At 44.5% G+C, this 24,064-nt stretch overlaps 1 protein-coding gene across 4 annotated transcripts in view; it reads right to left on the minus strand.

Moving 5' to 3' along the window:
* Positions 1-24,064, minus strand: part of eif2ak4 (eukaryotic translation initiation factor 2 alpha kinase 4) — a 183,289-nt gene that overhangs the window by 157,034 nt on the left and 2,191 nt on the right. For all 4 annotated transcript variants that reach the window (XR_010975749.1, XM_068039692.1, XM_068039691.1 and 1 more), the window contains exons 2-4: positions 23,828-23,943; positions 13,406-13,508; positions 9,024-9,197 (exon numbers count right to left, since the gene is read on the minus strand). Coding sequence is in view for 3 of the 4 variants with exons in the window: in XM_068039692.1 (XP_067895793.1) it covers positions 9,024-9,197; positions 13,406-13,508; positions 23,828-23,943 (393 nt within the window). In the remaining variant the exon portion in view is untranslated. The remainder of the gene's footprint in view (positions 1-9,023; positions 9,198-13,405; positions 13,509-23,827; positions 23,944-24,064) is intronic.

Consider the following 24,064-nt stretch of genomic DNA (forward strand, 5'->3'; position numbering starts at 1 on the left):
GCCAAAACTGGAAAATATTTGCTTAAAAACTGTTTCATCTGTGAATAAAGCACAAAAACAAAGAAGTTATGCTAAATCTTGATGAATTGTTGGTTAAACCTTCAAGTATTTTGTGCAAACCCACACTTTTGGAAGGATGTCAAGGTCTTGGACAGAGTGCCGAGGAGATTTACTAGCATGGTACCATGGATGCAGGGTTTCAGTTATTTGGAGACACTGGAGAAGATGGGATTGTTCTTGCTAGAGCAGTGAAAGTTAAAGAGAGATGTAATAGAGATGTTCAAAAATTACAAGGGGTTTTGATGGAGCAGATAGGGAGGAACGGTTTCCACTGCCAGGAAGTTCAGAAACCAGAGAACAACGATTTAAAATGATTGGCCAAAATGCCAAAGGGACGGCGGTGGGGGTAAGGAGAAATTAGATGTTTTTCCCCCCTTACACAGTGAGTTATAATGATCTGGAATGCATTGTCTGAAAGGGAGATAAAAACAGATTCAATAGTAACTTTCAAAAGGGAATTGGATCTCTACTTAAAAAGGAAAAAATTGCCAGACAGTGGGGAAATAGAAGGGAAGCAGGAGCAGGACTAATTGGTAGCTCTCAGAAAGCCAGCATAGGCACGACAGACCAAATGGCCTCCTCTATGCTATACAATTCTATGATTCTATCATCCTGGTAGTTGCAGATAACTCCAAGCTAATGACAGCGTGGTCCTGGGGGCAAACAGTGGGAAGCTCATCAACATTCTGGGCTGATAAACTATGCAGTTCAAGCTGATTAAACTCTAGCAATGTTACTGTGCACACATGGAAACTTCAGCCCTCTGGACTTCAGGGCAGCCCTACAGAAAGAGATTGTCAACTCTATAGGCAAGCAAATAGAAATACTACCAGTGTGGATTTTTTCAGACCTTGGTTTGGAGACTGTTAGCTTACATGCGTGTCAGATATTCAGCTCACCAAATAATAAAGGTGAGCCTAAATGTTTGAAATTGAAGTCAGTCAGGAGTTCTACTGTGCAGAATCATTTTTACAGTTCGTGATACTGAAACATAGTAAGAGCTGGAGAAGAGAGTTGAGGACACATTGGTTGAAATCCCAGTAAAAGGAAATCCAACCCTTCATTCACAATCTTTTAACAAAATATAGAATGAGAATAGGCCATTTCACCCATCAATCTCACACCTTCCTACAGTATAATCTGCACTATCAGGGACTCTCCTCAAAGAAAGGAGTAACTACATGTTAAACTTTAAATGAGGCAAGAAATCCCTAAAAGCCAAAAGAAAGTTGGAGTGTGCAGTCAGCAGCTTGATAGTCAACTTGGCACAGCTGAAAACAGAATGCTACTGAGTATTTGACGACATTAGTGCTTATCCTTATACTTTCTTAACCAGTGTTCATCAAGCTCCTTAAGGGTTTCATTGCTTTGGATGGGACCTGTTCTATTAATCCACTACTTGTGGCTTTAATGTAACATATGTTGTTATTTCTATTCTCCAGTTTTATGATCACAATTTTAGTTAAATATCTTAGTTACAATCCAAACCATCTAAAGTTTTAAAGTCAAAATTAAAATACTGTATATGCTGAAAATCTGAAATAAAAACAGAAAATGCTGGAAAATGCTCAGGTCAGGCAACATCTGTGGTAAGAGAAAGATTTAACATTGCAGGTTGTTAACCTTTTGTCAGAACTGGAAAAAGAGATATAATAAGTTGTAAGCAAGAACAGAGGAGTGATTAAATTACAAAAGGAATGATGGTGCAAGGCAAAAGGGGGCCACAACAGAGTAATAAAATGAACAAAAGATGGATCTGGAAGAGCTGAAAATAACAAAAGCAAAATCATTACCAACAACTCCTGTCTGAAAAAAAAAATAGCAGTGGTTATGATCTGAAATGTTTGAACTCGTAGTCGAGTGCAAAAGGCTGTGAAGTGCCTAATCAAAAGATGACGCACTGTTCCTCGAACTTTCATCAAGCTTCATTAGGAAACCAAAGACAGAGATCAGAGTGTGGGATGAAGGGTCACTGACCCGAAACGTTAACTCTGCTTCTCTTTCCACAGATGCTGCCAGACCTGCTGAGTGGTTCCAGCATTTCTTGTTTTTATTTCAAGTTTCCAGCATCCGCAGTATTTTGCTTTTATTATCAGAGTGTGGGAGCCGGGCAGAGAATTGAAATAACAAGCAACCAAAAGCTCAGGGTCAAGCTTGCGAATTGAAAGGAGGAGGTGTTGCGCAAAGTGATCACCCAATCTGCGTGCGGTCTCCCCAGTGTAGTGCAGACCGCATCATGAGCGGCAAATGCAGTATATTGCATTGAAAGAAGTACAAATAAAACACCGCTTCACCTGGCAAGAGTATTTGGGGTCCTGGACAGTGAGAAGAAAGGAAGTGAAAGGGCAGGTGTTGCATCTCCTATGCTTGAACGAAGATGCTGTGGGATGGGGAAGGGTGATTTAAAAGTGGCCCAGGTTGTTGTGGGGGGGGGGATCAGCCCATTTGGAATACTGACAGGGAAAGGCCTTGTCCCATATGCGGCTGGAGGAAAGTTTTAAATATCTGAACCAGACCCTTTTTACTCTTTTTTTTCCTGTCCAAGAGATATTCAGCTCTGTGGACATAACTTAGAGCTTTAAAGGTTGTCTAGGCACCCAATAACAAATTGTATTTATATAGTACCTGCAACAGTAAACTCTCAGTTGTTTCAGCATGTAGGAACAAATGTTGATCAGTCGGAGAGGTAACTGAACGTACAATCGGAAAACAGGGTTTTGAGGTGACTTTTAAAGGAAGGGTGGAGGGGTTTCGGGCTCCAAATTCCATTGGCTAGCCACCAATTCCATCATCTTCCCTGGTCACTGCCTCAAGCTGCACCAGACTGTTCCCAACCTCAATGTCTTATGCGATGCTGCATTGAGCTTCCAACCCCATATCTTCTCTGTTACAAAGACTGCCTATTTCCACTTTGATAACATTGCCTGTCTCCACCTCTGCCTCAGCCAATGTACCGCTGAAAACCTCATTCATGTTTTTGTTACTTCCAGATCAACTACTGCTCTCCTGGCCAGCCCACCAGCTTCCACCCTCCAGAGACACGAGTTCATCGAAACCTCTGCTTCTCATGTCCTAACTTGCACCAAGACACTTTCTTTCATCATCCCTGTGCTCACTGACCTACATTGGCTCTCATTCCTCCAACACCTCAATTTTAAAATTCTCATCTTCGTGTTCAAATACTTTTTTGGCCTCTCCCAAGCCCTATCCCTGCAACCTTCTCTTGCCCTACAAGCCTCCGAGCATTCTGAATCCAAAAGCCTCTTGTGCATGCCCCACTTCCTTTGCATCACTGGCAATCAGGTCTTCAGCTGCCTAGGCCCTAAGTTCTGAAATTCCCTCCCTAAACTTCTCTGCATCTCATTTACAACACTCCTTACAACCTACCTCTTTGTTGAAGTTTTTGTCACCTGTCCTAATATCTCCTCCTTTGACTCGGTGTCAATTTTTGTCTGATAATGCCATGAGCCATTTTACTATCTGAAGGGTGCTGTATAAAATCAAGTTGCTGTTATTGAGTTCCAGAGAATAGAGCAGAAAATTCTGAAGGCTTTAATCAAGGCTGCAAAGGAGGCCTGAACTGAAGGATGAAAGAGGTACAATAATTAAGCCAGAAAATGCAGAAATACTCAGCGGGTCAGGCAGTATCGATGGAGAAAGGTAGGGCTAACACTTCAGGCAGGTAACCTTTCATCAGAACCAGAAGACATTACAGATGAACAGCTTCTGAACAGAAACCAAACCAGGGAAAAGAGACACAGAGAACAAAAACATGATCGGTGATGTTTTTATTTATTCGTTCATGGGATGTGGGTGTCGCTGGCAAGGCCAGCATTTATTGCCCATCCTTAATTGCCCCCAAGTAGGTGGTGGTGAGCTGCTTTCTTGAACCGCTGCAGTCCATGTGGGGTAGGTACACCCACAGTGCTGTTAGGAAGGGAGTTCCAGGATTTTGACCCAGTGAAGGAATGGTGATCTCGTTCCAAGTCAGGATGGTGTGTGGCTTGGAGGGGAACTTGCAGGTGGTGGTGTTCCCATGCATCTGCTGCCCTTGCTGCAGTGCATCTTGTAGATGGTACACACTGCTGCCACTGTGCGCGATGATGGAGCAAGTGAATGTTTAAGGTAGTGGATGGGGTGCCAAACAAGCGGGCTGCTTTGTCCTAAATGGTGTCGAGCTTCTTGAGTGTTGTTGGAGCTTCACCCATCCAGGCAAGTAGAGAGTATTCCATCACACTCCTGACTTGTGCCTTGTAGATGGTGGACAGGCTTTGGGAAGTCAGGAGGTGGGTAACTCACCACAGAATTCCCAGCCTCTGACCTGTTCTTGTAGCCACAGTACTTACATAGCTGGTCAATGGTAACCCCCGCCCCCGCACCCTTAGATGTTGATCTGGGGGAATTCAGCGATGGTAATGCCATTATATGTCATAGAGGAGATGGTTGGATTCTCTCTGGTTGGAAATGGTCATTGCCTGGCATTTGTATGGCGCGAATGTAACTGCACTTAACAGCTCAAGGCTGAATGTTGCCCAGGTCTTGCTGTATATGGAAACAGACTGCTTCAGTATCTGAGGAGTCGCGAATGGTATTGAACATTGTGCAATCATCAGCGAACATCCCCCCTTCTGACCTTATGATGGAGAGAAAGTCATTGACGAAGCAAGTGAAGATGGTTGGGCCTAGGACACTACCCCGAGGAACTCCTGCAGTGATGTCCTGACAATTGACCTCCAACAACCACAACCATCTTCCTTTGTGCTAGGTATGACTCCAATCAGTGGAGAGTTTTCCCCGATTCCCATTGACTCCAGTTTTGCTAGGACTCCTTGATGCCATACTCAGTCAAATGCTGCCTTGATGTCAAGGGCAGTCACTCGCACCTCACCTCTTGAATTCAGTTCTTTTGTCCAAGTTTGGACCAAGGCTATAATGAGGTCAGAAGCCGAGTAGCCCTGGCAGAACCCAGGTGGAGGACAGGAGATGAATAAATGACAGAAGCGATAATGGTGCAATAAAAGCATACAATAATGAGAAAAATTAGAGAAATAAAAGATGCATCCAAGACCTAGAGGATGTATATATCGTTACAGCACGGGGGAGAGAGGATAGAAAATATCACAAAGCAGTGGCCTGTAAGAACAAAGGAAGCAAAAAAGGCAGGTGGACCATCCTGCCAGCTGGGAGATCCCCACCCCACCAGCCCATAACTTCCCCACTCTCCGAGGTGCTGATACACCCATCCTACATTACCAATACCTGCCTTCATACAGAAAATGAGAGCTCTGCTTAATGGCTGAATTCTTAAACTCAATATTAAGGCCAGAGGGTTGTAAAGTGACTGGTAGAAAGATGAGGTGCTGTCCTTGATCTTGTATTAATTTTTATTAGAACAATGTAGCAGGCTAAGATCAGAGGTCTAAGTGAGACCAGGACAAAGTATTCAAATAGCAAGTGACCAGAAGAGCTCAAAATTATATTTGTGGGCTTATAGTAGATATCAATTGACAGACTATCCCTAGAGAAGGCAATAGAGAAGTCAGGGAAGGGAAGAGATTTCAAGATTTTGAGGAGTTGCAGGGAGAAGAGAAGGGACCATAAACTATACTTTAAAAATCTGGGTGGGTGGGGGAGTGGTTTGCAGTACGCCTTCTGCCATTCTCCACAAAAGCAAAATATTGCGAATGCTGGAACTCAAACAAAAACAGAAAATGCTGGAAATACTCAACAGGTCTGGCAGCATCTGTCAAAGAGAAACAGTTAACATTTCAGGTTTGTAACCTTTCATCGGATCTGGGAAAAATTAGAAATGTAACAGATTTGAAACTGGTGAAAAGAGGGAGGTGGGAAGAAGAACAAAAGGGAAGGTCTGCGATAGGATGGAGGACAAAGGAGATCAAATGACAACAGATTTCATGGTGCAAGGCCAAAGGGAGTGGTAATGGGACAAGTGAAGAAACAAAAGATTTGCCTAGAGGAGGTGAGAATGGCAGGATAGCTGTTATCCAAACGCAAAGTAAAGGAAATAGGAAACGAGGGTAAAAAAAATTATTCTCCACCCTTTACCAGTCATGCACATACCTCACAGAATCACAGAATTATTACAGCATAGAAGGTGGCCATTCAGCCCATCATGTCTGCACCGGCTCTCCAAGAGAGAAACTCTTTCAGTGCCATTCCCCCGCCTTCTCCCCATAACCCTGTATATTCTTCCTTTTCAGGTAACTATCTAATTCCCTTTTGAATGCCTCGATTGAAACTGCCTCCACCACACTCTCAGGCAGTGCATTCCCAATCCTAACCACTCCCTGTGTGAAGCAGCTTTTCCTCATGCCGCCATGGCTTCTTTTGCCAATTACTTTAAATCTGTACCCTCTCGTTCTTGATCCTTTCAGGAGTGGGAACAGTTTCTCCCTATCTACTCTGTCCAAACTCCTCATGATTTTGAATACTTCTATCAAATCTCCTCTCAGCCTTCTCTCCAAGGAAAACAGTCCCAACTTCTCCAATCTACCTTCATAAGTGTAGTTCCTCATCCCTGGAACCATTCTCATGAACGTTTTCTGCATTCTCTCCAAAACCTTCACATCTTTCCTTAAATGTGGTGCCCAGAATTGGATGCAATACTCCAGCTGAGGCCGAACTAGTGTCTTATACAAGTTCAACATTACCTCCTTGCTCTTGTACTCTATCCCCCTATTAATAAAGCCTAGGATATTGCATGCTTTATAAACCCCTGTCAACCTCTCCTGCCACCTTCAATGACTTATGCACATAAAGATCCAGGTCACTCTGTTCCTACACCCCCTTTAAAGTTGTACCCTTTATTCAATATAGTCTCTCAGTGTTCTTCCTAACAAAATGAATCACTTCACATTTCTCCGCATTGAACTTCATCTGCCACTTGTCCACCCATTCCACTAGCTTGTCTATGTCCTTTTGAAGTTCTATACTATCCGCATCACGGTTCACAATGCTTCCAAGTTTTATATCATCCGCAAATTTTGAAATTGTGCCCTGTACACCAAGGTCTAAGTCATTAATATATAGCAGGAAGAGCAAGGGTCCCAACACTGACCCCTGGGGAACTCCACTACAAACCTACCTCTAGCCCAAAAAAAATCCATTAACCACTACTCTGTTTCCTGTCACTCAGCCAATTCCGTATCCATGTTGCTATTGTACCTTTTATTCCTTAAGATCTAACTTTGCTCACAAGTCTGTTGTGTGGCACTGTATCAAATGCCTTTTGGAAGTCCACGTACACCACATCAACTGCATTGCCCTCATCAACACTCTCAATTACCTCTTCATCCAGTCAGTGAAACACAATTTTCCCTTAACAAATCCATGCTGGTTTTCTTCAATTAACCCACATTTGTCCATGTGACTATTAATTTTGTTCCAAATTATTATTTCTAGAAGTTTCCCCACCACCGAAGTTAAACTGACTGGCCTGTAGTTGCTGGGCTTATCTTTGCATCCTTTTTTGAACAAGGCTGTAACATTTGCAATTCTCCAGTCCTCTGGCACCACCCATAAATTGAAAGAAAACTGGAAAATTACAGCCAGTGCCTCAAAATTTCTACACTCACTTCCCTCAATATCCTTGGATGCATCTCATCCAGCCCTGATGCTTTATCAACTTTTAAGTATAGACAGCCTATCTAATGCCTCCTCATCATCAATTTTAAATTCTTGTATTGTAGTGATCACCTCCTCTTTCACTGTGGCCTGAGTAGCATTTTCTTCCTTGGTAAAGACAGATGCAAAATATTCATTTAATACCTCAGCTATTCCGTCTGCCTCCATGTGTAAATCCCCTTTTTGGTCCCTAATCAGCCCTACTCCACCTTTTACCACTCTTACTATTTATATGCCTATAGAAGACTTTGGGATTCCCTTTCATGTTAGCTGCCAGTTTCTTTTCATACTCTCTCTTTGCTTCTCTTATTTGCTATTTCACTTCCCCTGGACCTTCTATATTCAGCCTGGTTCTCCATTGTATTATCTACCTGACATCTGTCATAAGCACACTTCTTCATCTTCATCTTTATCTCTAGTCATCCAGGGAGTTCTGGATTAGTTTGCCCTACCTTTCCCCTTCGAGGGAATACACCTTGACTGTGCCTGAACTATCTCGTATTTGAAGGTAGCCCATTGTTCAGCTACCGTTTTTCCTACCACCGAAAGGAGAGAGAGAGAGCGGGAGTGGGAGGACGGGGGGAGAAAAAAATAGAGAGAGGGAGGAAGAGTGATCAAGGTGACTCCCGAAAGGTTGACATCTATCCATAATACTCAGCATCGCTACAAATGTGCAGGCAAATATTGACTAGTGGTGCAATTAAAAATTGTCAAGTATCTCACGAAATCTGTGTCCAACATACTGACGAGAAGGTAAGTCACTAAATTAGTCTTCTCATTTAAAGCTCCTTCACAAAAATGTACATTTACTGTTGTTTTGATTAATAGTAAGATTAATTTTGAATGCCTTTTTCTTTCCAAAATTCTCTCACCTGCCCCCTATATAGGACAAAAATTGTAATATGCCCCCCACATGAAAAGGTTGGTCAACTCTAGTCTAGGCATTACTGAAACAGCTCTCCTCACCCAGGGTGGCAGCACACATACAACCTGAATTCAAGAGGATCAGTGGGAACTTAGCGAGGGTTCCTGTCCCCATTTGCTATCCAGCAAGTCAGAAAGTGAGCATGTATGTGGACATCACTTGAGGATATAATCTGTCTTGACTGCAATTCATCATAATGACAGCTAAGCTGCCCTAAAGAATGACCATTTGGGTAAAGACTGCCAAGTGCCTGTGGAACCTACTACCAACATGAGTCAGGAAAGGAAATAAGGCATACAGCAGGAACTAATATACAGTTGTCACAGCAAAGGAAAAGTACTAAAAGGAGGATGAGAAAATAAAGGTACAGGTGAACAGAACATGCATCTCACACCATTTTTTCATCATGCTTCTTTTTCTGTTCTATCCTGCGTTGCTCCTCCTGTGCTAGCCGTCGCTGCTGTTCCTGTTGGTTCTTCAGCATTTCCTCGTAGAAGGATTTGGAGGGAGGGATGTTGTTTTCACTGAGAAATGTCTGCACATGATCCGCCAAAAGGAATATCATCACCTACCACAATAAACACCATAACACCAGGTTACAATGAACAACCTGTCTCTCAGCAAGGGCATTCGAGATGCCACAGCTATTTAAGAAACACAGCACTTTAAAAGTATTATGTCATATGTGGCCGAACAAGTGAATGTCTGCCTGGTGTCATGCTAAGTCCTTGGGCTATGATGAGGTAGGCAATCATGGGCATGATCGCAGCTAGGGTGTTGGTCGCAACTCCCCACGTTAGGAATGGGAAAAGAAACTGGTCTAGTTACTATGATGCTTTATTTAGTTACATGCAGAGCTTGCATGTAAAGAATTTCTATTTGGGTAAAGCACATTCCTCATTCCCTCTCACCCCAAACTTGTATCTCATCACAATTCAATGACTGGAAGGGAGGTAATTAGGTGAAAAAATAACTTCAGCATCCCTTTGTTTTATCTTGTCGGTGGATTTTTCTTTTACTTAAATATTTAAAGCGCTGGTAGTGGCCCAATAGGAATGACAGGATTGCGAAGAAAAATGAAGTTGCATTTATCTGGTGATTTATCAGTAATGGCCTGGGAGCAGATTGATTATTTTCCACCTTAGCCTCTCAGTGTTAGCTGGGGAAGGGGAGTCTATGACTGGCAGCATTCCACAAACTGAGCAAAGCATAATCCAATAATTGTGAAATATTTAAAGACGCATTGATAACAGTAAACTACATCACACAAATTGCTCATACAGATGTTGCATGCTCTCTCACATCAGTATAAAAAGTGTAAATGGCCCTAGGCTGCACCACATACTGAAGTACTAGGAAACACATATTCATAAGTTCATCGCCATACAATTATGTGAGCAGTCCTGAAACATGCACATGTAAATGTTGGGTGAGGAAAAAAATGGGGTTTAGTTGTCATAGAGTCATACAGCACAGAAACAGGCCCATCGTGTCTGTGCCGGCCATCAAGCACCTATCTATTCTAATCCCATTTTCCAGCACTTGGCCCGTAGTCTTGTATGCTATGGCATTTCAAGTGCTCATCTAAATACTTCTTAAATTTTGTGATGGTTCCTGCCTCTACCACCTCTTCAGGCAATGCGTTCCAGATTCCAGACACTCTCTGGGTGAAAATCTTTTTCCTCAAATCCCCTCCAAACCTCCTGCCCCTTACCTTAAATCTATGCCCCCGGTTACTGACCCCTCCGCTAAGGGAAAATGTTTCTTCCTATCTAATCTATCAATGCCCCTCATAATTTTGTATACCTCAATCATGTCCCCCCTCAGCCTTCTCTGCTCGAAGGAAAACAACCCTAGCCTTTTCAGTGTCTCTTCATAGCTGAAATGCTCCAGCCCAGGCAACATCCTGGTGAATCTCCTTTGCAGTGCAATCACATCCTTCCTATAGTGTGGTGCCCAGAACTGTACACAGTACTCCAGCTGTGGCCTAACTAGTGTTTTATACAGCTCCATCATAACCTCCCTGCTCTTACATTCTAAGCCTCGGCTAATAAAGGCAAGTATCCCTTATGCCTTCCTAACGACCTTATCTACCTGTGCTGCTGCCTTCAGTAATCTATGGACAAGTACACCAAGGTCCCTCTAACCTTTTGTACTTCCGAGGGTCCTACCATCCATTCCCTTACCTTATTAATCCTCCCAAAATGCAATCACCTCACACTTTTCAGGATTAAATTCCATTTGCCACTGCTCCGCCCATCTTACCAGCCCATCTATATCGTCCTGTAATCTGAGGCTTTCCTCCTCACTATTTAGGACACCATTAATTTTTGTGTCATCTGCGAACTTACTGATCATACCTCCTATATTCACGTCTAAATCATTAATGTACACTACAAACAGTAAGGGTCCCAGCACAGACCCTGCGGAACACCACTGGTCACAGGCTTCCACTCGCAGAAACAGCCCTCGACCATTACCCTCTGCCTCCTGCCACTAAGCCAATTTTGGATCCAATTTGCCAAATTGCCCTGGATCCCATGGGCTCTTACCTTCTTAACCAATCTCCCATGCGGGACCTTATCAAAAGCCTTACTGAAGTCCATGTAGACTACATCAACTGCTTCACCTTCATCTACACATCTCGTCACCTCCTTGAAAAATTCAATCAAGGTAGTTAGGCACGATCTCCCCCTGACAAAGTCATGCTGACTGTCCCTGATTAATCCCTGCCTCTCCAAGTGGAGATTAATCCTGTCTCGGAATTTTTTCCAATAGTTTCCCCATCTCTGACGTTAGACTCACTGGCCTATAATTACCTGGTCCATCCCTGCTACCCTTCTTGAATAATGGTACCACATTCACTGTCCTCCAACCCTCTGGTACCTCCCCTGTGGCCAGAGAGGATTTGAAAATTTCTGTCAGAGCCCCTGCTATCTCCTCCCTTGCCTCACATAACAGCCTGGGATACATCTCATCTGGACTTGGGGATTTATCCACTTTTAAGCCCACTAAAACAGCTAATACTTCCCCCTTTTCAATACTAATATGTTCAAGTATATCACAATCCTCCTCCCTGTTCTCTACACCTACATCGTCCTGCTCCATAGTGAACACAGATGAAAAGTAATCATTTAAAACCTCACCTATATCCTTCGGCTCCACACACAGATTGCCACTTTGGTCCCTAATGAGCCCTACTCTTTCCCTGCTTATCCTCTTGCCCTTAATATACTTATAAAATACCTTAGGATTTTCCTTTATTTTGCCCACCAGTGTTTTTTCATGTCCCCTCTTCGTTCTCCTAATTACTTTTTTAAGCACCCCACTGTGATGCCTTCCATGATAAAACCGCAGCTGAGGAAATTTAAATTCAACTTTTTATTATTTGTTTCATGGGATGTGGGTGTTACTGGCAAGGCCCTTGAGGTGGTGGTGGTGAGCTGCCTTCTTGAACCGTTGCAGTCCATCTGGTGCGGGTACACCCAATGTGCTGTTCGGGAGGGAGTTTTGATGCAGCGACAGTGAAGGAACGGCGATAAATCTCCAAGTCAGGATGGAGAATGGTTTGGAGGGGAATTAGATAAATCTGGAAAGAAAGCTCGTCTCCGTAACGATGACCATGAAATTACCAAACGGTCATAAAAACCCATCTGGTTCATTAATGCCCTTTAGGGAAGGAAATGTGATGTACTTACCCAGTCTTATGTGACTCCAGACCCACAGCAACGCGATTGACTCCAAACTGCCCTCTGAAATGGCCAAGTAAGCCACTCAGTTAAATCCTTTACAAAAATGTTGAGGAATAAAACCAGATGCACCACCTGGCATTGAGCTCGGCACCGGAAACAACAAAGGCACACCCTACCCAGTCAACCCTGCAAAGTCCTCCTTACTAACATCTGGGGACATGTGCCAAAATTGGGAGGGCTGTCCCACAGATCCATCAAACAACAGCCGAATCATACCTTACGGTCAATGTCCCAGACTCCTGCATCACCATCCCTGGGTATGTGCTGTCCCACCACCTTAAGGATTAGGGATCCCAATTAGGAACGGGTAGCAAATGCTGGCCTTACCAGCAACATCATTATCCCATGAACAATTGAAAAATTAAATGGCCTGCCAATACATCCTTCCCCAACTCAGTGCCTCTGTGTCACAGAGGTCAAGGGGCAGAAAAGCAACTTGCTTCTGGGCCTCTGCCAACATTAACAGCAGGTCCCTAAAAATGGCAAGCGGTGACCCTCTCTTGGGGATGCTAACTGGCCTCAGGCTAGCACTTCCTAAAAGCAAAAAGATTGGATTCTCTTTAAAGTTTATAACGTAACTGAGCCATACACTATATTGAAATATTCTCAGAACATCACTGGAAGTGACACATCATCACCTGTCACTGCTCCATAGTTAACTGTGCAAGAACAGTCAGGCTGCCGTTAAAGTCACATTCAGTAGCTGTTACGTGTTGCCACATCACTAGCCCTTGAAGAACTCCTTCACAAGTTAAATTGCTTTGGACGACAGTTCATTGAAGTCCCAACATGCTACACTATGGAATAGCAGGTTGAGGGTTTGCATCAACAGCAAGTTAGCACTCTGTGTGTACAGAGGCAAAGCCCTTAGGCAACCCCCCCCTCCCCCCAATACAGGACAAAAAAGATACCGTACATATGAGTGTTAAAACAGTTAGAAATACAATAATATAAAAGGGCAAACATTGTACCATGATATTGGGTTCAAGTTACATCAAACTCTTGCATTTCCTTATGTCCTCACCTCTCCACAGTGATCTTTGGCTAGTTTCACCAGCTCCGCGTGCAAACTGTTGCGCTTCACATTAGATAGGCCTTTCGTTCTCTTCAGCTCGATTTCTGGTGGTCTGTGGGAATGACAATGGAACAGCGTTATCACAGGACCAAAGTCAGAATGTTGTGCAGCAAACTGGCCTCCACTTCAGCCAGCAGCACTGCATTTCACCAACTCACTACCAAGCATGGCGAAGGCCCATATCAAGAATGTCACTGCTACTGGGCTTGCCATTTTATTACTATTTTTCTCACCAGTTGCCTTCCCTTCCCCTTGACCGAAGACTTTAATTGTTTACAGGAGTATGTTCGATGAAGGGACACACAACACTGGCACACTGCTGAAGCAGCTAATCTTCACACTTGAGCCATCAGTGTCTGACAACAGACCACTCAGTCAAGAGCATCACATTTGAGTCAAATCCATTTGTGATCAGACATTCACGCACCCTTAAACTCAGGACGGGAGCCCCATGGAATATTACTCTCAGACCTAGCTCTCATCAGGCTACTGACAACAGAATTTGGGGTGTGGGGACAGAGATGGGGGGGCGGGTTGGTGTGACTAATTTGAGCCCATCAATTTCACAGGCTATTTGGCTCAGCTTCTCGCTGAATAAACTTGGTGATCCATCAGGGGCTGGACTCAACAGGCAACACCATTAATAAAAAAGCAAAATAAAACCGCATCAGTTCAGTGAATACACAAATTAGTCATAGAGCACTGAAACAGGCCCTTCGGCCCACCGAGTCTGTGCCAACCATCAACCACCCATTTATACTAATCCTACATTAATCCCATATTCCCTACCACATCCTCACCTTCCCTGAATTCTCCTACCACCTACCTACACTAGGGGCAATTTACAATGGCCAATTTACCCATCAACCTGCAAGTCTTTGGCTGTAGGAGGAAACCGGAGCACCTGGCAGAAACCCACACGGTCACAGGGAGAACTGGCAAACTCCGCACAGGCAATACCCAGAACTGAACCCAGGTCGCTGGAGCTCTGAGGCTGCGGTGCTAACCACTGCGCCGCCCTTACTTGCACAGATCACAACCAAAGAAAAATATTAACCATTAATAACAGAAGAAAATACTGGCAGTAACCATGAAAGCCATTAAGTTTTAAAAGAATACACTCCTGTTACACTACCTGAGCCTACAACATCTAATCAGGACTTTTTGTTGACACATGAGGGCGGTAACCCATTCTGAACTTTGTTCAAATCACCCAAATCTCCTCATAGTTGGGACTCGGTTCAACTTGTAACAGCTTTCAGAAGCGACAGAAAACAGTAAAGGCTTTGTGCTTTTTAAATAGAAAGCGTTAAAATGTTGGCAGACCCTGGCAGGACAAATGGACAAAATGGCAAGGGGAATGGGAGAGAGGAGTGAGAAAAAGGGCAAGGGAGAGGCAGCATACAGTAAAGGGGACAGCGAGTAACATGCTGAGCGAGTGGGAAGTTATCAGCAATCAGTAGGAGTTATAGGAACAGAAGTAGACCATACAGCCTCTCAAGCCCATTCTGCCATTCAATTAAATCATGGCTGTACCTCAACTCCATTTATCTGCCTTTCATACACATCCCTCGATACCCTTACCCAAGAAAAATCTGCCGATCTGTCTTGAAAATTGACTGTCTACAGTCTTTTGTTGGGCAAGTTCCAGATTTTCAATACTCTGTGGAAAAAGTGCTTCATAATTTCATTGCAAATGGCTTTGCTCTAATTTTAAAATTGTGCCCCATGGTCTGTATTTATTCACCAGAGGAAATGGCTTCTCTGCACCTACCCTATTGAATTCTTTTATAATTTTAAACCCATCAACCTTCTAATATCTAGACAATAAAAGCCAGATTTATGAAATCAGCCCTCAACTTGGCATTTTAAGTACTAGATTAATTCTGGTGAATCTGTGCTGTACCCCCTCCAAGGCCAATTCACCCTTCCTGAAACACAATGCCCAAAACCAAACGCCTTACTCCAGATGGTGCCAATGGAAGACAGAAGATGGTTGGTCTGTGGAAAATTGCAACAGCCTTGTGTAGGGAGAATTCACAAAGTGGTTTGATAGTTGGGACAAGTTATTTGTACTGGTAGGGTACGCGGTTTGACAAACAGCTGTTATTTTCTAGACGTCATAGGTGTGAAGACAGCCTAGGCAGAAATCAGTGAAAGGCAATGCAATCTCAAGCTTAGCAAGGTATAAAAACCATTAGCATCACTGTACACTTGTTTATTATGCTTTCTACGTACAAGAAATCCCATGGGAGGGCTGCGGCTCTTGAAATCTAGCACAAGGGCAACGGATTCTGTGAACAAGCTGGAACCTGCGCCATTCGCAAACAGCATCTCATCCTGAAGGTCTAACACAACTCCAGCCAGAAGACCCACTGTTTGTCAAATGCATCTAAGCAGCAGCTTACTGAGAGTATAGTGACTACCCGCTCCTGTACTGATTCTATTCTGCTACGTTGAAGTACTGTGCAGTTTTAGTGCCTTACTGTGTCTGCACTCCTGAAGTCTTTGCTTCTATATACTTACTTGGTGGTGTGTTATTTTCTGCCTACTGAGGTGATGGGAGAACCTGGTGGTCTTCCCCTACCCCCCTCCTCCCCTGTGGCTACATTAATCCATTCACAACAAAGGAATGAAGATTTCAACACGTTCTTAGGAGACTCGGCCTGCTTATGGAAAGTGCTCTTGTGGAAGTGAGCAGAAAGGCATGGCACTATGCTTAATGGGAAATATAGCCAAGTTAGGAATAGTAGCTTTGCTGAGCTTTGATTTTAAGTGGCAGAAACCACAATGAAATAGTTAAAAGTAAAGGCAGAGCGTGTGAGACTGTAAAGACTAGCCGAAACTGGTAATTGCAAGGACATCTGTTCTTTATGGCCTGATTGTGTGACTCCCTGTGGTTTGGAACAAATGGACTCCTGTGAATCAAATGATGTCCATCCCTGTGTGAGTGATAAGGAGTGCTAGGCCCCTCTTATCTTTGTGAACTGCCACTACTTGATGTAGCTGCAGACTGCACGAAACACTCAGGAATGTACACCTAATAGAGATAGCAGGATGCGCCGTAATTACTTGTCACAAGGTAGAGACAGACTCATGATCCATGTAGGGAGTGAGACCAGCATGGTTATTGATGATTCCTATGCTCTTGCTAATTAGATTGCTTGTCCGCTTTATTTTATCTTGCTGGTACAAAACAATGTATTATTAGTAACAAGTATGTATTGAGAATGGTGTGTATTGATAACCTCAGTAACAGATGTACTGCATGTCACCACGTGGGTGAAGTTGAATTGTATTGCACTGATTGGGTAAACAAGGAGGTGTAGCATGAATCTTTATGTATAAACAGTAGTACCTGTATCAAAAACTTTACTTACTCTGGGGGGGACCCGACAGACTCTGGTGGAGTCAGTGCCGCTGTTCTCAGAGTAAGTCCGCTGGCGACTGCGCAAATAAAGTAATTGATTTTACCTACACATCCGACTCAGTATATTTACTGAACCAGACTGAAGGCAAAAAGAACTCAGATTAACACTCTCTGGTTAGGAACACAAAAGGCATTTGGGGAAAGGACTCAAAATTATCAAATTATAACAAGTCTCTCTGACATGGCATCAGGCTCCAATTTTCTTCAGATGAAAACAACTTTAAGTTAGAGACTACTGCAAACACACGCCCCCAAAATTGCCAAAGAAAACACAAAAGGAAACTAGATGTATGAGTGAAAAGGGCTGTCTTTTATCTCGAGAGAAGCTTTTGAGATAGTTGACAGGGCAAGGAGTATGGGAACCAGTTTCACTTTCCACTAGCTGGACGTCTACCTGTAAATGGCTTGCACAACACTGCTTCACTCTGCTTCTGTTTTTCCTCCAAGCTTAACTTCTTCCAAGGGAGCTCTGTCTATATTCTCCATTGTGTAGATCACACACACTGACTGTACTCACAGTATCCTGGTTAGAGTCAGGCTCATGTCTAAATTCAGCACTGCCATGTAGACTAACCCTATTTAAACAAAATTAGTTTTATAAATAAAAAAACACTTACATTCATCACAAACATTGTGTTTAACAGAGGTCCCTATAAACAATCTAAGTCTCTAATTTCAGTGCAGTGAGGCTACGTGATGTGGTGTTCTAAGGTATAATCATACTATAACTTTCTCAGATGCAAGTCACCTTGGAGACAGCCTCACATCAGTTTGAGTTTGCACAGAGCACACTATAAGTGCCATTTCATTTCTTGAAATTGAATTTGAGGCCAATCCGGTCCAGCTGTAAGAGCCCCAAGTGCCATGATTCTGGGAAGTTTATCAGAGCTCCTAATAGGGATACATTAAAAGCAGAAAACTAGGGTCAGGAGCAGCTGGATGTGGGAAATGGAAATGTCACGTTGATACAGCAGGGAATCTCTGATTGAGTTAGGATTATGGGACAATTTGTAGGGAAAGGGAAATGGAGCCTCACTGCATTATGTGCAATACCTCACCCATAAATGCTCTAAACTCCTCACCTTTACCAGACAGAAGTTCACCAATGTCAATAAAAGCTTGGACAGCTACTACAACGGAACACGCCAGGACCACTCGGACAAGGCTTCTCAAGCACAAAGTTGGCCATCTCAAAATTTAGCTATTTTATTGTGGTTTTTATAACCTCAAATCTTTCAAATGTCAAATGTGATCACATCATCATTGATACTTAAAGCCTCATCCACCTTTGCGTTGGAGCTTTGATCATCCCTATTACTCAGGATCAAATCTAAGATATTTTCTCTCCTTGTTCACTCTTTTACAGACTGAGCCATAAAAACAGTCTTCCTTTAACTTCCTTTAACTCGCCTTTTGCGAGGAGCAGCCTTGATAGAACGGGGTGCGGAGCGGACTTTCAGCTGAGCGGTCAATTTCAGTAAGTTACAAGGTAATCCCTTTTTTGTTTCGGAGGACCGGGGACTGCTGGGTAGGGGAAAACTATTTATTTGGGCAGTTTTAAAATCTTTGTCTTTTGCGAGGAGCAGCCTTGATAGAACGGGGTGCGGAGCCGACTTTCAGCTGAGCGGTCAATTTCAGTAAGTTACAAGGTAATCCCTTTTTTGTTTCGGAGGACCGGGGACTGCTGGGTAGGGGAAAACTATTTATTTGGGCAGTTTTAAAATCTTTGTCTTTTGCGAGGAGCAGCCTTGATAGAACGGGGTGCGGAGCCGACTTTCAGCTGAGCGGTCAATTTCAGTAAGTTACAAGGTAATCCCTTTTTTGTTTCGGAGGACCGGGGACTGCTGGGTAGGGGAAAACTATTTATTTGGGCAGTGGCAGTACCCGAGACACTACACGTGTAGTGTCTCCCACCCACCCTCCTCCTCTAACCAAAAAAAAAGGACTCTAGTGTGTTGATAAGGTAAGCTTTTTATTTAAAAAGTTCAGTCCGTCGGATTGCTAAGCGAACAAGTTTTGACTTTTTTTTTTCGTTTGGTTTTTCAGTAGATTTATTGGGAATCTAGAATAGTGGGAATGGAGGTAAAGGCAGTTGTATGTTCCTCCTGCAGAATGTGGGAGGTAGGGGTCGCCAAGAGTGTCCCTGCTGACTGCATCTGCGGGAAGTGCACCCAACTCCAGCTCCTCGCAGACCGCGTTAGGGAACTGGAGCTGGAGCTGGATGAACTTCGGATCATTCGGGAGGCGGAGGGGATTATTGACAGGAGTTATAGGGAGGCAGTCACACCTCAGGTAAAAGAAGTAGGTAGATGGGTTACCGTCAGGGGAAGGAAAGGGAACCAGCAGGCAGAGCAGGGATCCCCTGTGGCCGTTTCCCTCAACAACAGGTATACCGTTTTGGATACTGTTGGGGGGGACGACTTACCAGGGGTAAGCAATGGGGTGCAGGTCTCTGGCACAGAGTCTGTCCCTGTTGTTCAGAAGGGAAAAGGGAAGAGGAGCAGAGCATTAGTCATTGGGGACTCCATAGTTAGGGGAACAGATAGGAGGTTCTGTGGGAACGAGAGAGACTCACGGTTGGTGTGTTGCCTCCCAGGTGCCAGGGTACGTGATGTCTCCGATCGTGTTTTTGGGATCCTTAAGGGGGAGGGGGAGCACCCCCAAGTCGTGGTCCACATAGGCACCAACGACATAGGTAGGAAGAGAGATGGGGATTTAAGGCAGAAATTCAGGGAGCTAGGGTGGAAGCTTAGAGCGAGAACAACCAGAGTTGTTATCTCTGGGTTGTTGCCTGTGCCACGTGCTAGCGAAGAGAGGAATAGGGAGAGAGAGGAGTTGAACACGTGGCTGCAGGGATGGTGTAGGAGGGAGGGTTTTGGTTTCCTGGATAATTGGGGCTCTTTCTGGGGTAGGTGGGACCTCTACAAACAGGATGGTCTTCACCTGAACCAGAGGGGTACCAATATCCTGGGGGGGAGATTTGTTAGTGCTCTTCGGGGGGGTTTAAACTAAATCAGCAGGGGAATGGGAACCTAAATTGTAGTTCCAGTGTACAGGCTGTTGAGAGTAGTGAGGTAGGGGATAAGGTTACAGGGACGCAAGAGGGCACTGGCAAGCAAGAACTTGGTTTAAAGTGTGTCTACTTCAACGCCAGGAGCATCCGGAATAAGGTGGGTGAGCTTGCAGCATGGGTTGGTACCTGGGATCCTGATGTTGTGGCCATTTCGGAGACATGGGTAGAGCAGGGGCAGGAATGGATGTTGCAGGTTCCGGGATTTAGATGTTTCAGAAAGAACAGAGAAGAGGGTAAAAGAGGGGGGGGTGTGGCATTGTTAATCAAGGAAAGTATTACAGCGGCAGAAAGGACGTTTGAGGACTCGTCTACTGAGGTAGTATGGGCCGAGGTTAGAAACAGGAGAGGAGAGGTCACCCTGTTGGGAGTTTTCTATAGACCTCCGAATAGTTCCAGAGATGTAGAGGAAAGGATAGCGAAGATGATTCTCGACAGGAGCGAGAGTAACAGGGTAGTGGTTATGGGGGACTTTAACTTTCCAAATATTGACTGGAAATACTATAGTTCGAGTACTTTAGATGGGTCAGTTTTTGTCCAGTGTGTGCAGGAGGGTTTTCTGACACAGTATGTAGACAGGCCAACCAGGGGCGATGCCACATTGGATTTGGTACTGGGTAATGAACCCGGCCAGGTGTTCGATTTAGATGTAGGTGAGCACTTTGGCGATAGTGATCACAATTCGGTTAGGTTTACCTTAGCGATGGGCAGGGACAGGTATATACCGCAGGGCAAGAATTATAGCTGGGGGAAAGGAAATTATGACGCGATTAGGCAAGATTTAGGATGTGTAGGATGGGGAAGGAAACTGCAGGGGATGGGCACAAACGAAATGTGGAGCTTATTCAAGGAGCAGCTAATGCGTGTCCTTGATAAGTATGTACCTGTCAGGCAGGGAGGAAGTTGTCGAGCGAGGGAGCCGTGGTTTACTCAAGAAGTTGAAGCGCTTGTCAAGAGGAAGAGGGCGGCTTATGTTAGGATGAGACGTGAAGGCTCAGTTAGGGCGCTTGAGAGTTACAAGCTAGCCAGGAAGGATCTAAAGGGAGGGCTAAGAAGAGCAAGGAGAGGACACGAGAAGTCATTGGCGGATAGGATCAAAGAAAACCCTAAGGCTTTCTATAGGTATATCAGGAATAAACGAATGATAAGAGTTAGAACAGGGCCAATCAAGGATAGTAGTGGAAAGTTGTGTGCGGAATCAGAGGAGATAGGGGAAGCGTTAAATGAATATTTTTCGTCAGTATTTACAGTAGAGAAAGAAAATGTTGTCGAGGAGAATACTGAGATACAGACTACTAGGCTAGATGGGATTGAGGTTCACAAGGAGGAGGTGTTAGCAATTTTGGAAAGAGTGAAAATAGATAAGTCCCCTGGGCCAGATGGGATTTATCCTAGGATTCTCTGGGAAGCCAGGGAGGAGATTGCAGAGCCGTTGTTGTTGATCTTTAAGTCGTCATTGTCGACAGGAGTAGTGCCGGAGGACTGGAGGATAGCAAATGTTGTCCCCTTGTTCAAGAAGGGGAGTAGAGACAGCCCTGGTAATTATAGACCTGTGAGCCTTACTTCGGTTGTGGGTAAAATGTTGGAAAAGGTTATAAGAGACAGGATTTATAATCATCTTGAAAAGAATAAGTTCATTTGCGATAGTCAGCACGGTTTTGTGAAAGGTAGGTCGTGCCTCACAAACCTTATTGAGTTTTTCGAGAAGGTGACCAAACAGGTGGATGAGGGTAAAGCCGTGGATGTGGTGTATATGGATTTCAGTAAGGCGTTTGATAAGGTTCCCCACGGTAGGCTATTGCAGAAAATACGGAAGTATGGGGTTGAAGGTGATTTAGAGCTTTGGATCAGAAATTGGCTAGCTGAAAGAAGACAGAGGGTGGTGGTTGATGGCAAATGTTCATCCTGGAGTTTAGGTACTAGTGGTGTACCGCAAGGTTCTGTTTTGGGGCCACTGCTGTTTGTCATTTTTATAAACGACCTGGATGAGGGTGTAGAAGGGTGGGTTAGTAAATTTGCGGATGACACGAAGGTCGGTGGAGTTGTGGATAGTGTCGAAGGGTGTTGTAGGGTACAGAGGGACATAGATAGGCTGCAGAGCTGGGCTGAGAGATGGCAAATGGAGTTTAATGCGGAGAAGTGTGAGGTGATTCACTTTGGAAGGAGTAACAGCAATGCAGAGTACTGGGCTAATGGGAAGATTCTTGGTAGTGTAGATGAGCAGAGAGATCTTGGTATCCAGGTACATAAATCCCTGAAAGTTGCTACCCAGGTTAATAGGGCTGTTAAGAAGGCATATGGTGTGTTAGCCTTTATTAGTAGGGGGATCGAGTTTCAGAGCCACGGGGTCATGATGCAGCTGTACAAAACTCTGGTGAGGCCGCACCTGGAGTATTGCGTGCAGTTCTGGTCACCGCATTATAGGAAGGATGTCGAAGCTTTGGAAAGGGTGCAGAGGAGATTTACTAGGATGTTGCCTGGTATGGAAGGAAGGTCTTACGAGGAAAGGCTGAGGGACTTGGGGTTGTTTTCGTTAGAGAGAAGGAGGAGGAGAGGTGACTTAATAGAGACATACAAGATAATCAGAGGGTTAGATAGGATGGATAGTGAGAGTCTTTTTCCTCGGATGAGGATGGCAAACACGAGGGGACATAGCTTTAAGTTGAGGGGTGAAAGATATAGGACAGATGTCAGAGGTAGTTTCTTTACGCAGAGAGTAGTAGGGGCGTGGAACGCCCTGCCTGCAACAGTAGTAGACTCGCCAACTTTAAGGGCATTTAAGTGGTCATTGGATAGACGTATGGATGAAAATGGAATAGTGTAGGTCAGATGATCGGCGCAACATCGAGGGCCGAAGGGCCTGTACTGCGCTGTAATATTCTAATTCTAAAAAAGTCACTTCCCTTCATTACCAGTGAAGATATTATTGTCCCAATCAATTTCTGACGAGTTAAAATCTCCAACTAGTATAGCTGGTTCCTTACGAATCACCTTCCTTATCTCATCCCACATTTCTAAATCAAAGCTTTCACTGAAGGTCTATAACATACCTCCAGTAATTGTTCACCTCTGTCCCTCATCTAGTAATTCTACCCAAAGTTATTGGGCTGAATTTTCCCGGCCCTGTGGAGATGGGGTTGGAGGCGGGGAGCCAGGAAAGTAGGGGGATGCCACATCGGGATGGCACCCCACGCATTCCCGCCTCTGGGACTTTCCCAGGGACAGGCTGTAACCAGCCCCCATTTAGGGGCCATTTTGCGACAGTGCCAGTATTTTCCCGCCATCAGAGTGCGGAGACCACCAGCTCATTGGAGGTGGCAGGCTGGGTGGCCGTCAGAGCCAGAGGCTCCATGCCCCAATGACGGTGCCTCGAGGATCAAAGGCAGCAACCGTGTTCATCACCGCTCCTGCAGAGGGGTTTCCCCGCCACTCCGATTGCCCCAGCAGCTTCAGGCCTCTTTACTTTATGACTTCTCTGCAGGCAACCGAGGACACTCCATGTTGAGGGACCCTCGTGCTCACCTGCGTGGGCAGCACCCAGTGGGACTGCCAACAGGCCCTGGAATCGTATTGGTCAGACTTCTTTGATTAACGCAAGCACAGCTCCTCGATTTTTATGTTCCCATTTACGCTACTAACATTTTTACTTGCTTTCTTCTAGAATTATTGGAATTAGACTTATCAAACTTCCTTCAACTAACACAGCATTTTATTTTGCATCTCATGGCCACCAGTCCCTGGATAGCCTGACTGGTGCACAACTTGCTGTGCATCGAGCAGGGAGTGCAAAGCCAGGTTCCCAATTTGCCAATTCTATGCACGATCCCAGTCAAATTCAAAATGTCTGACACAGTCAGGATCAGGTACTCACACATCTGGGTAGTTGGCTGGGCAATTAACGTGCAAATCCACTGCAACATGGCTATCTTCAAAGTTGATCAGTCCCTGAGGGTGCAGCGCAATACAGATTTCCGGGGGACGTTTTACCTGCAACAGAAACCTTGGTTCAGATTATCAAGATTCAGCGCTATAAGCAAAATGGGAAAATTCTATTGCCAGCTAAGACAGCTGGCCCATTGCAGAAGATGCTTTGCTACTGTCCAGATTG

This window comes from Heterodontus francisci, chromosome 9, assembly GCF_036365525.1.
Source record: "Heterodontus francisci isolate sHetFra1 chromosome 9, sHetFra1.hap1, whole genome shotgun sequence".
In the NCBI taxonomy this organism is placed as follows: domain Eukaryota; kingdom Metazoa; phylum Chordata; class Chondrichthyes; order Heterodontiformes; family Heterodontidae; genus Heterodontus; species Heterodontus francisci.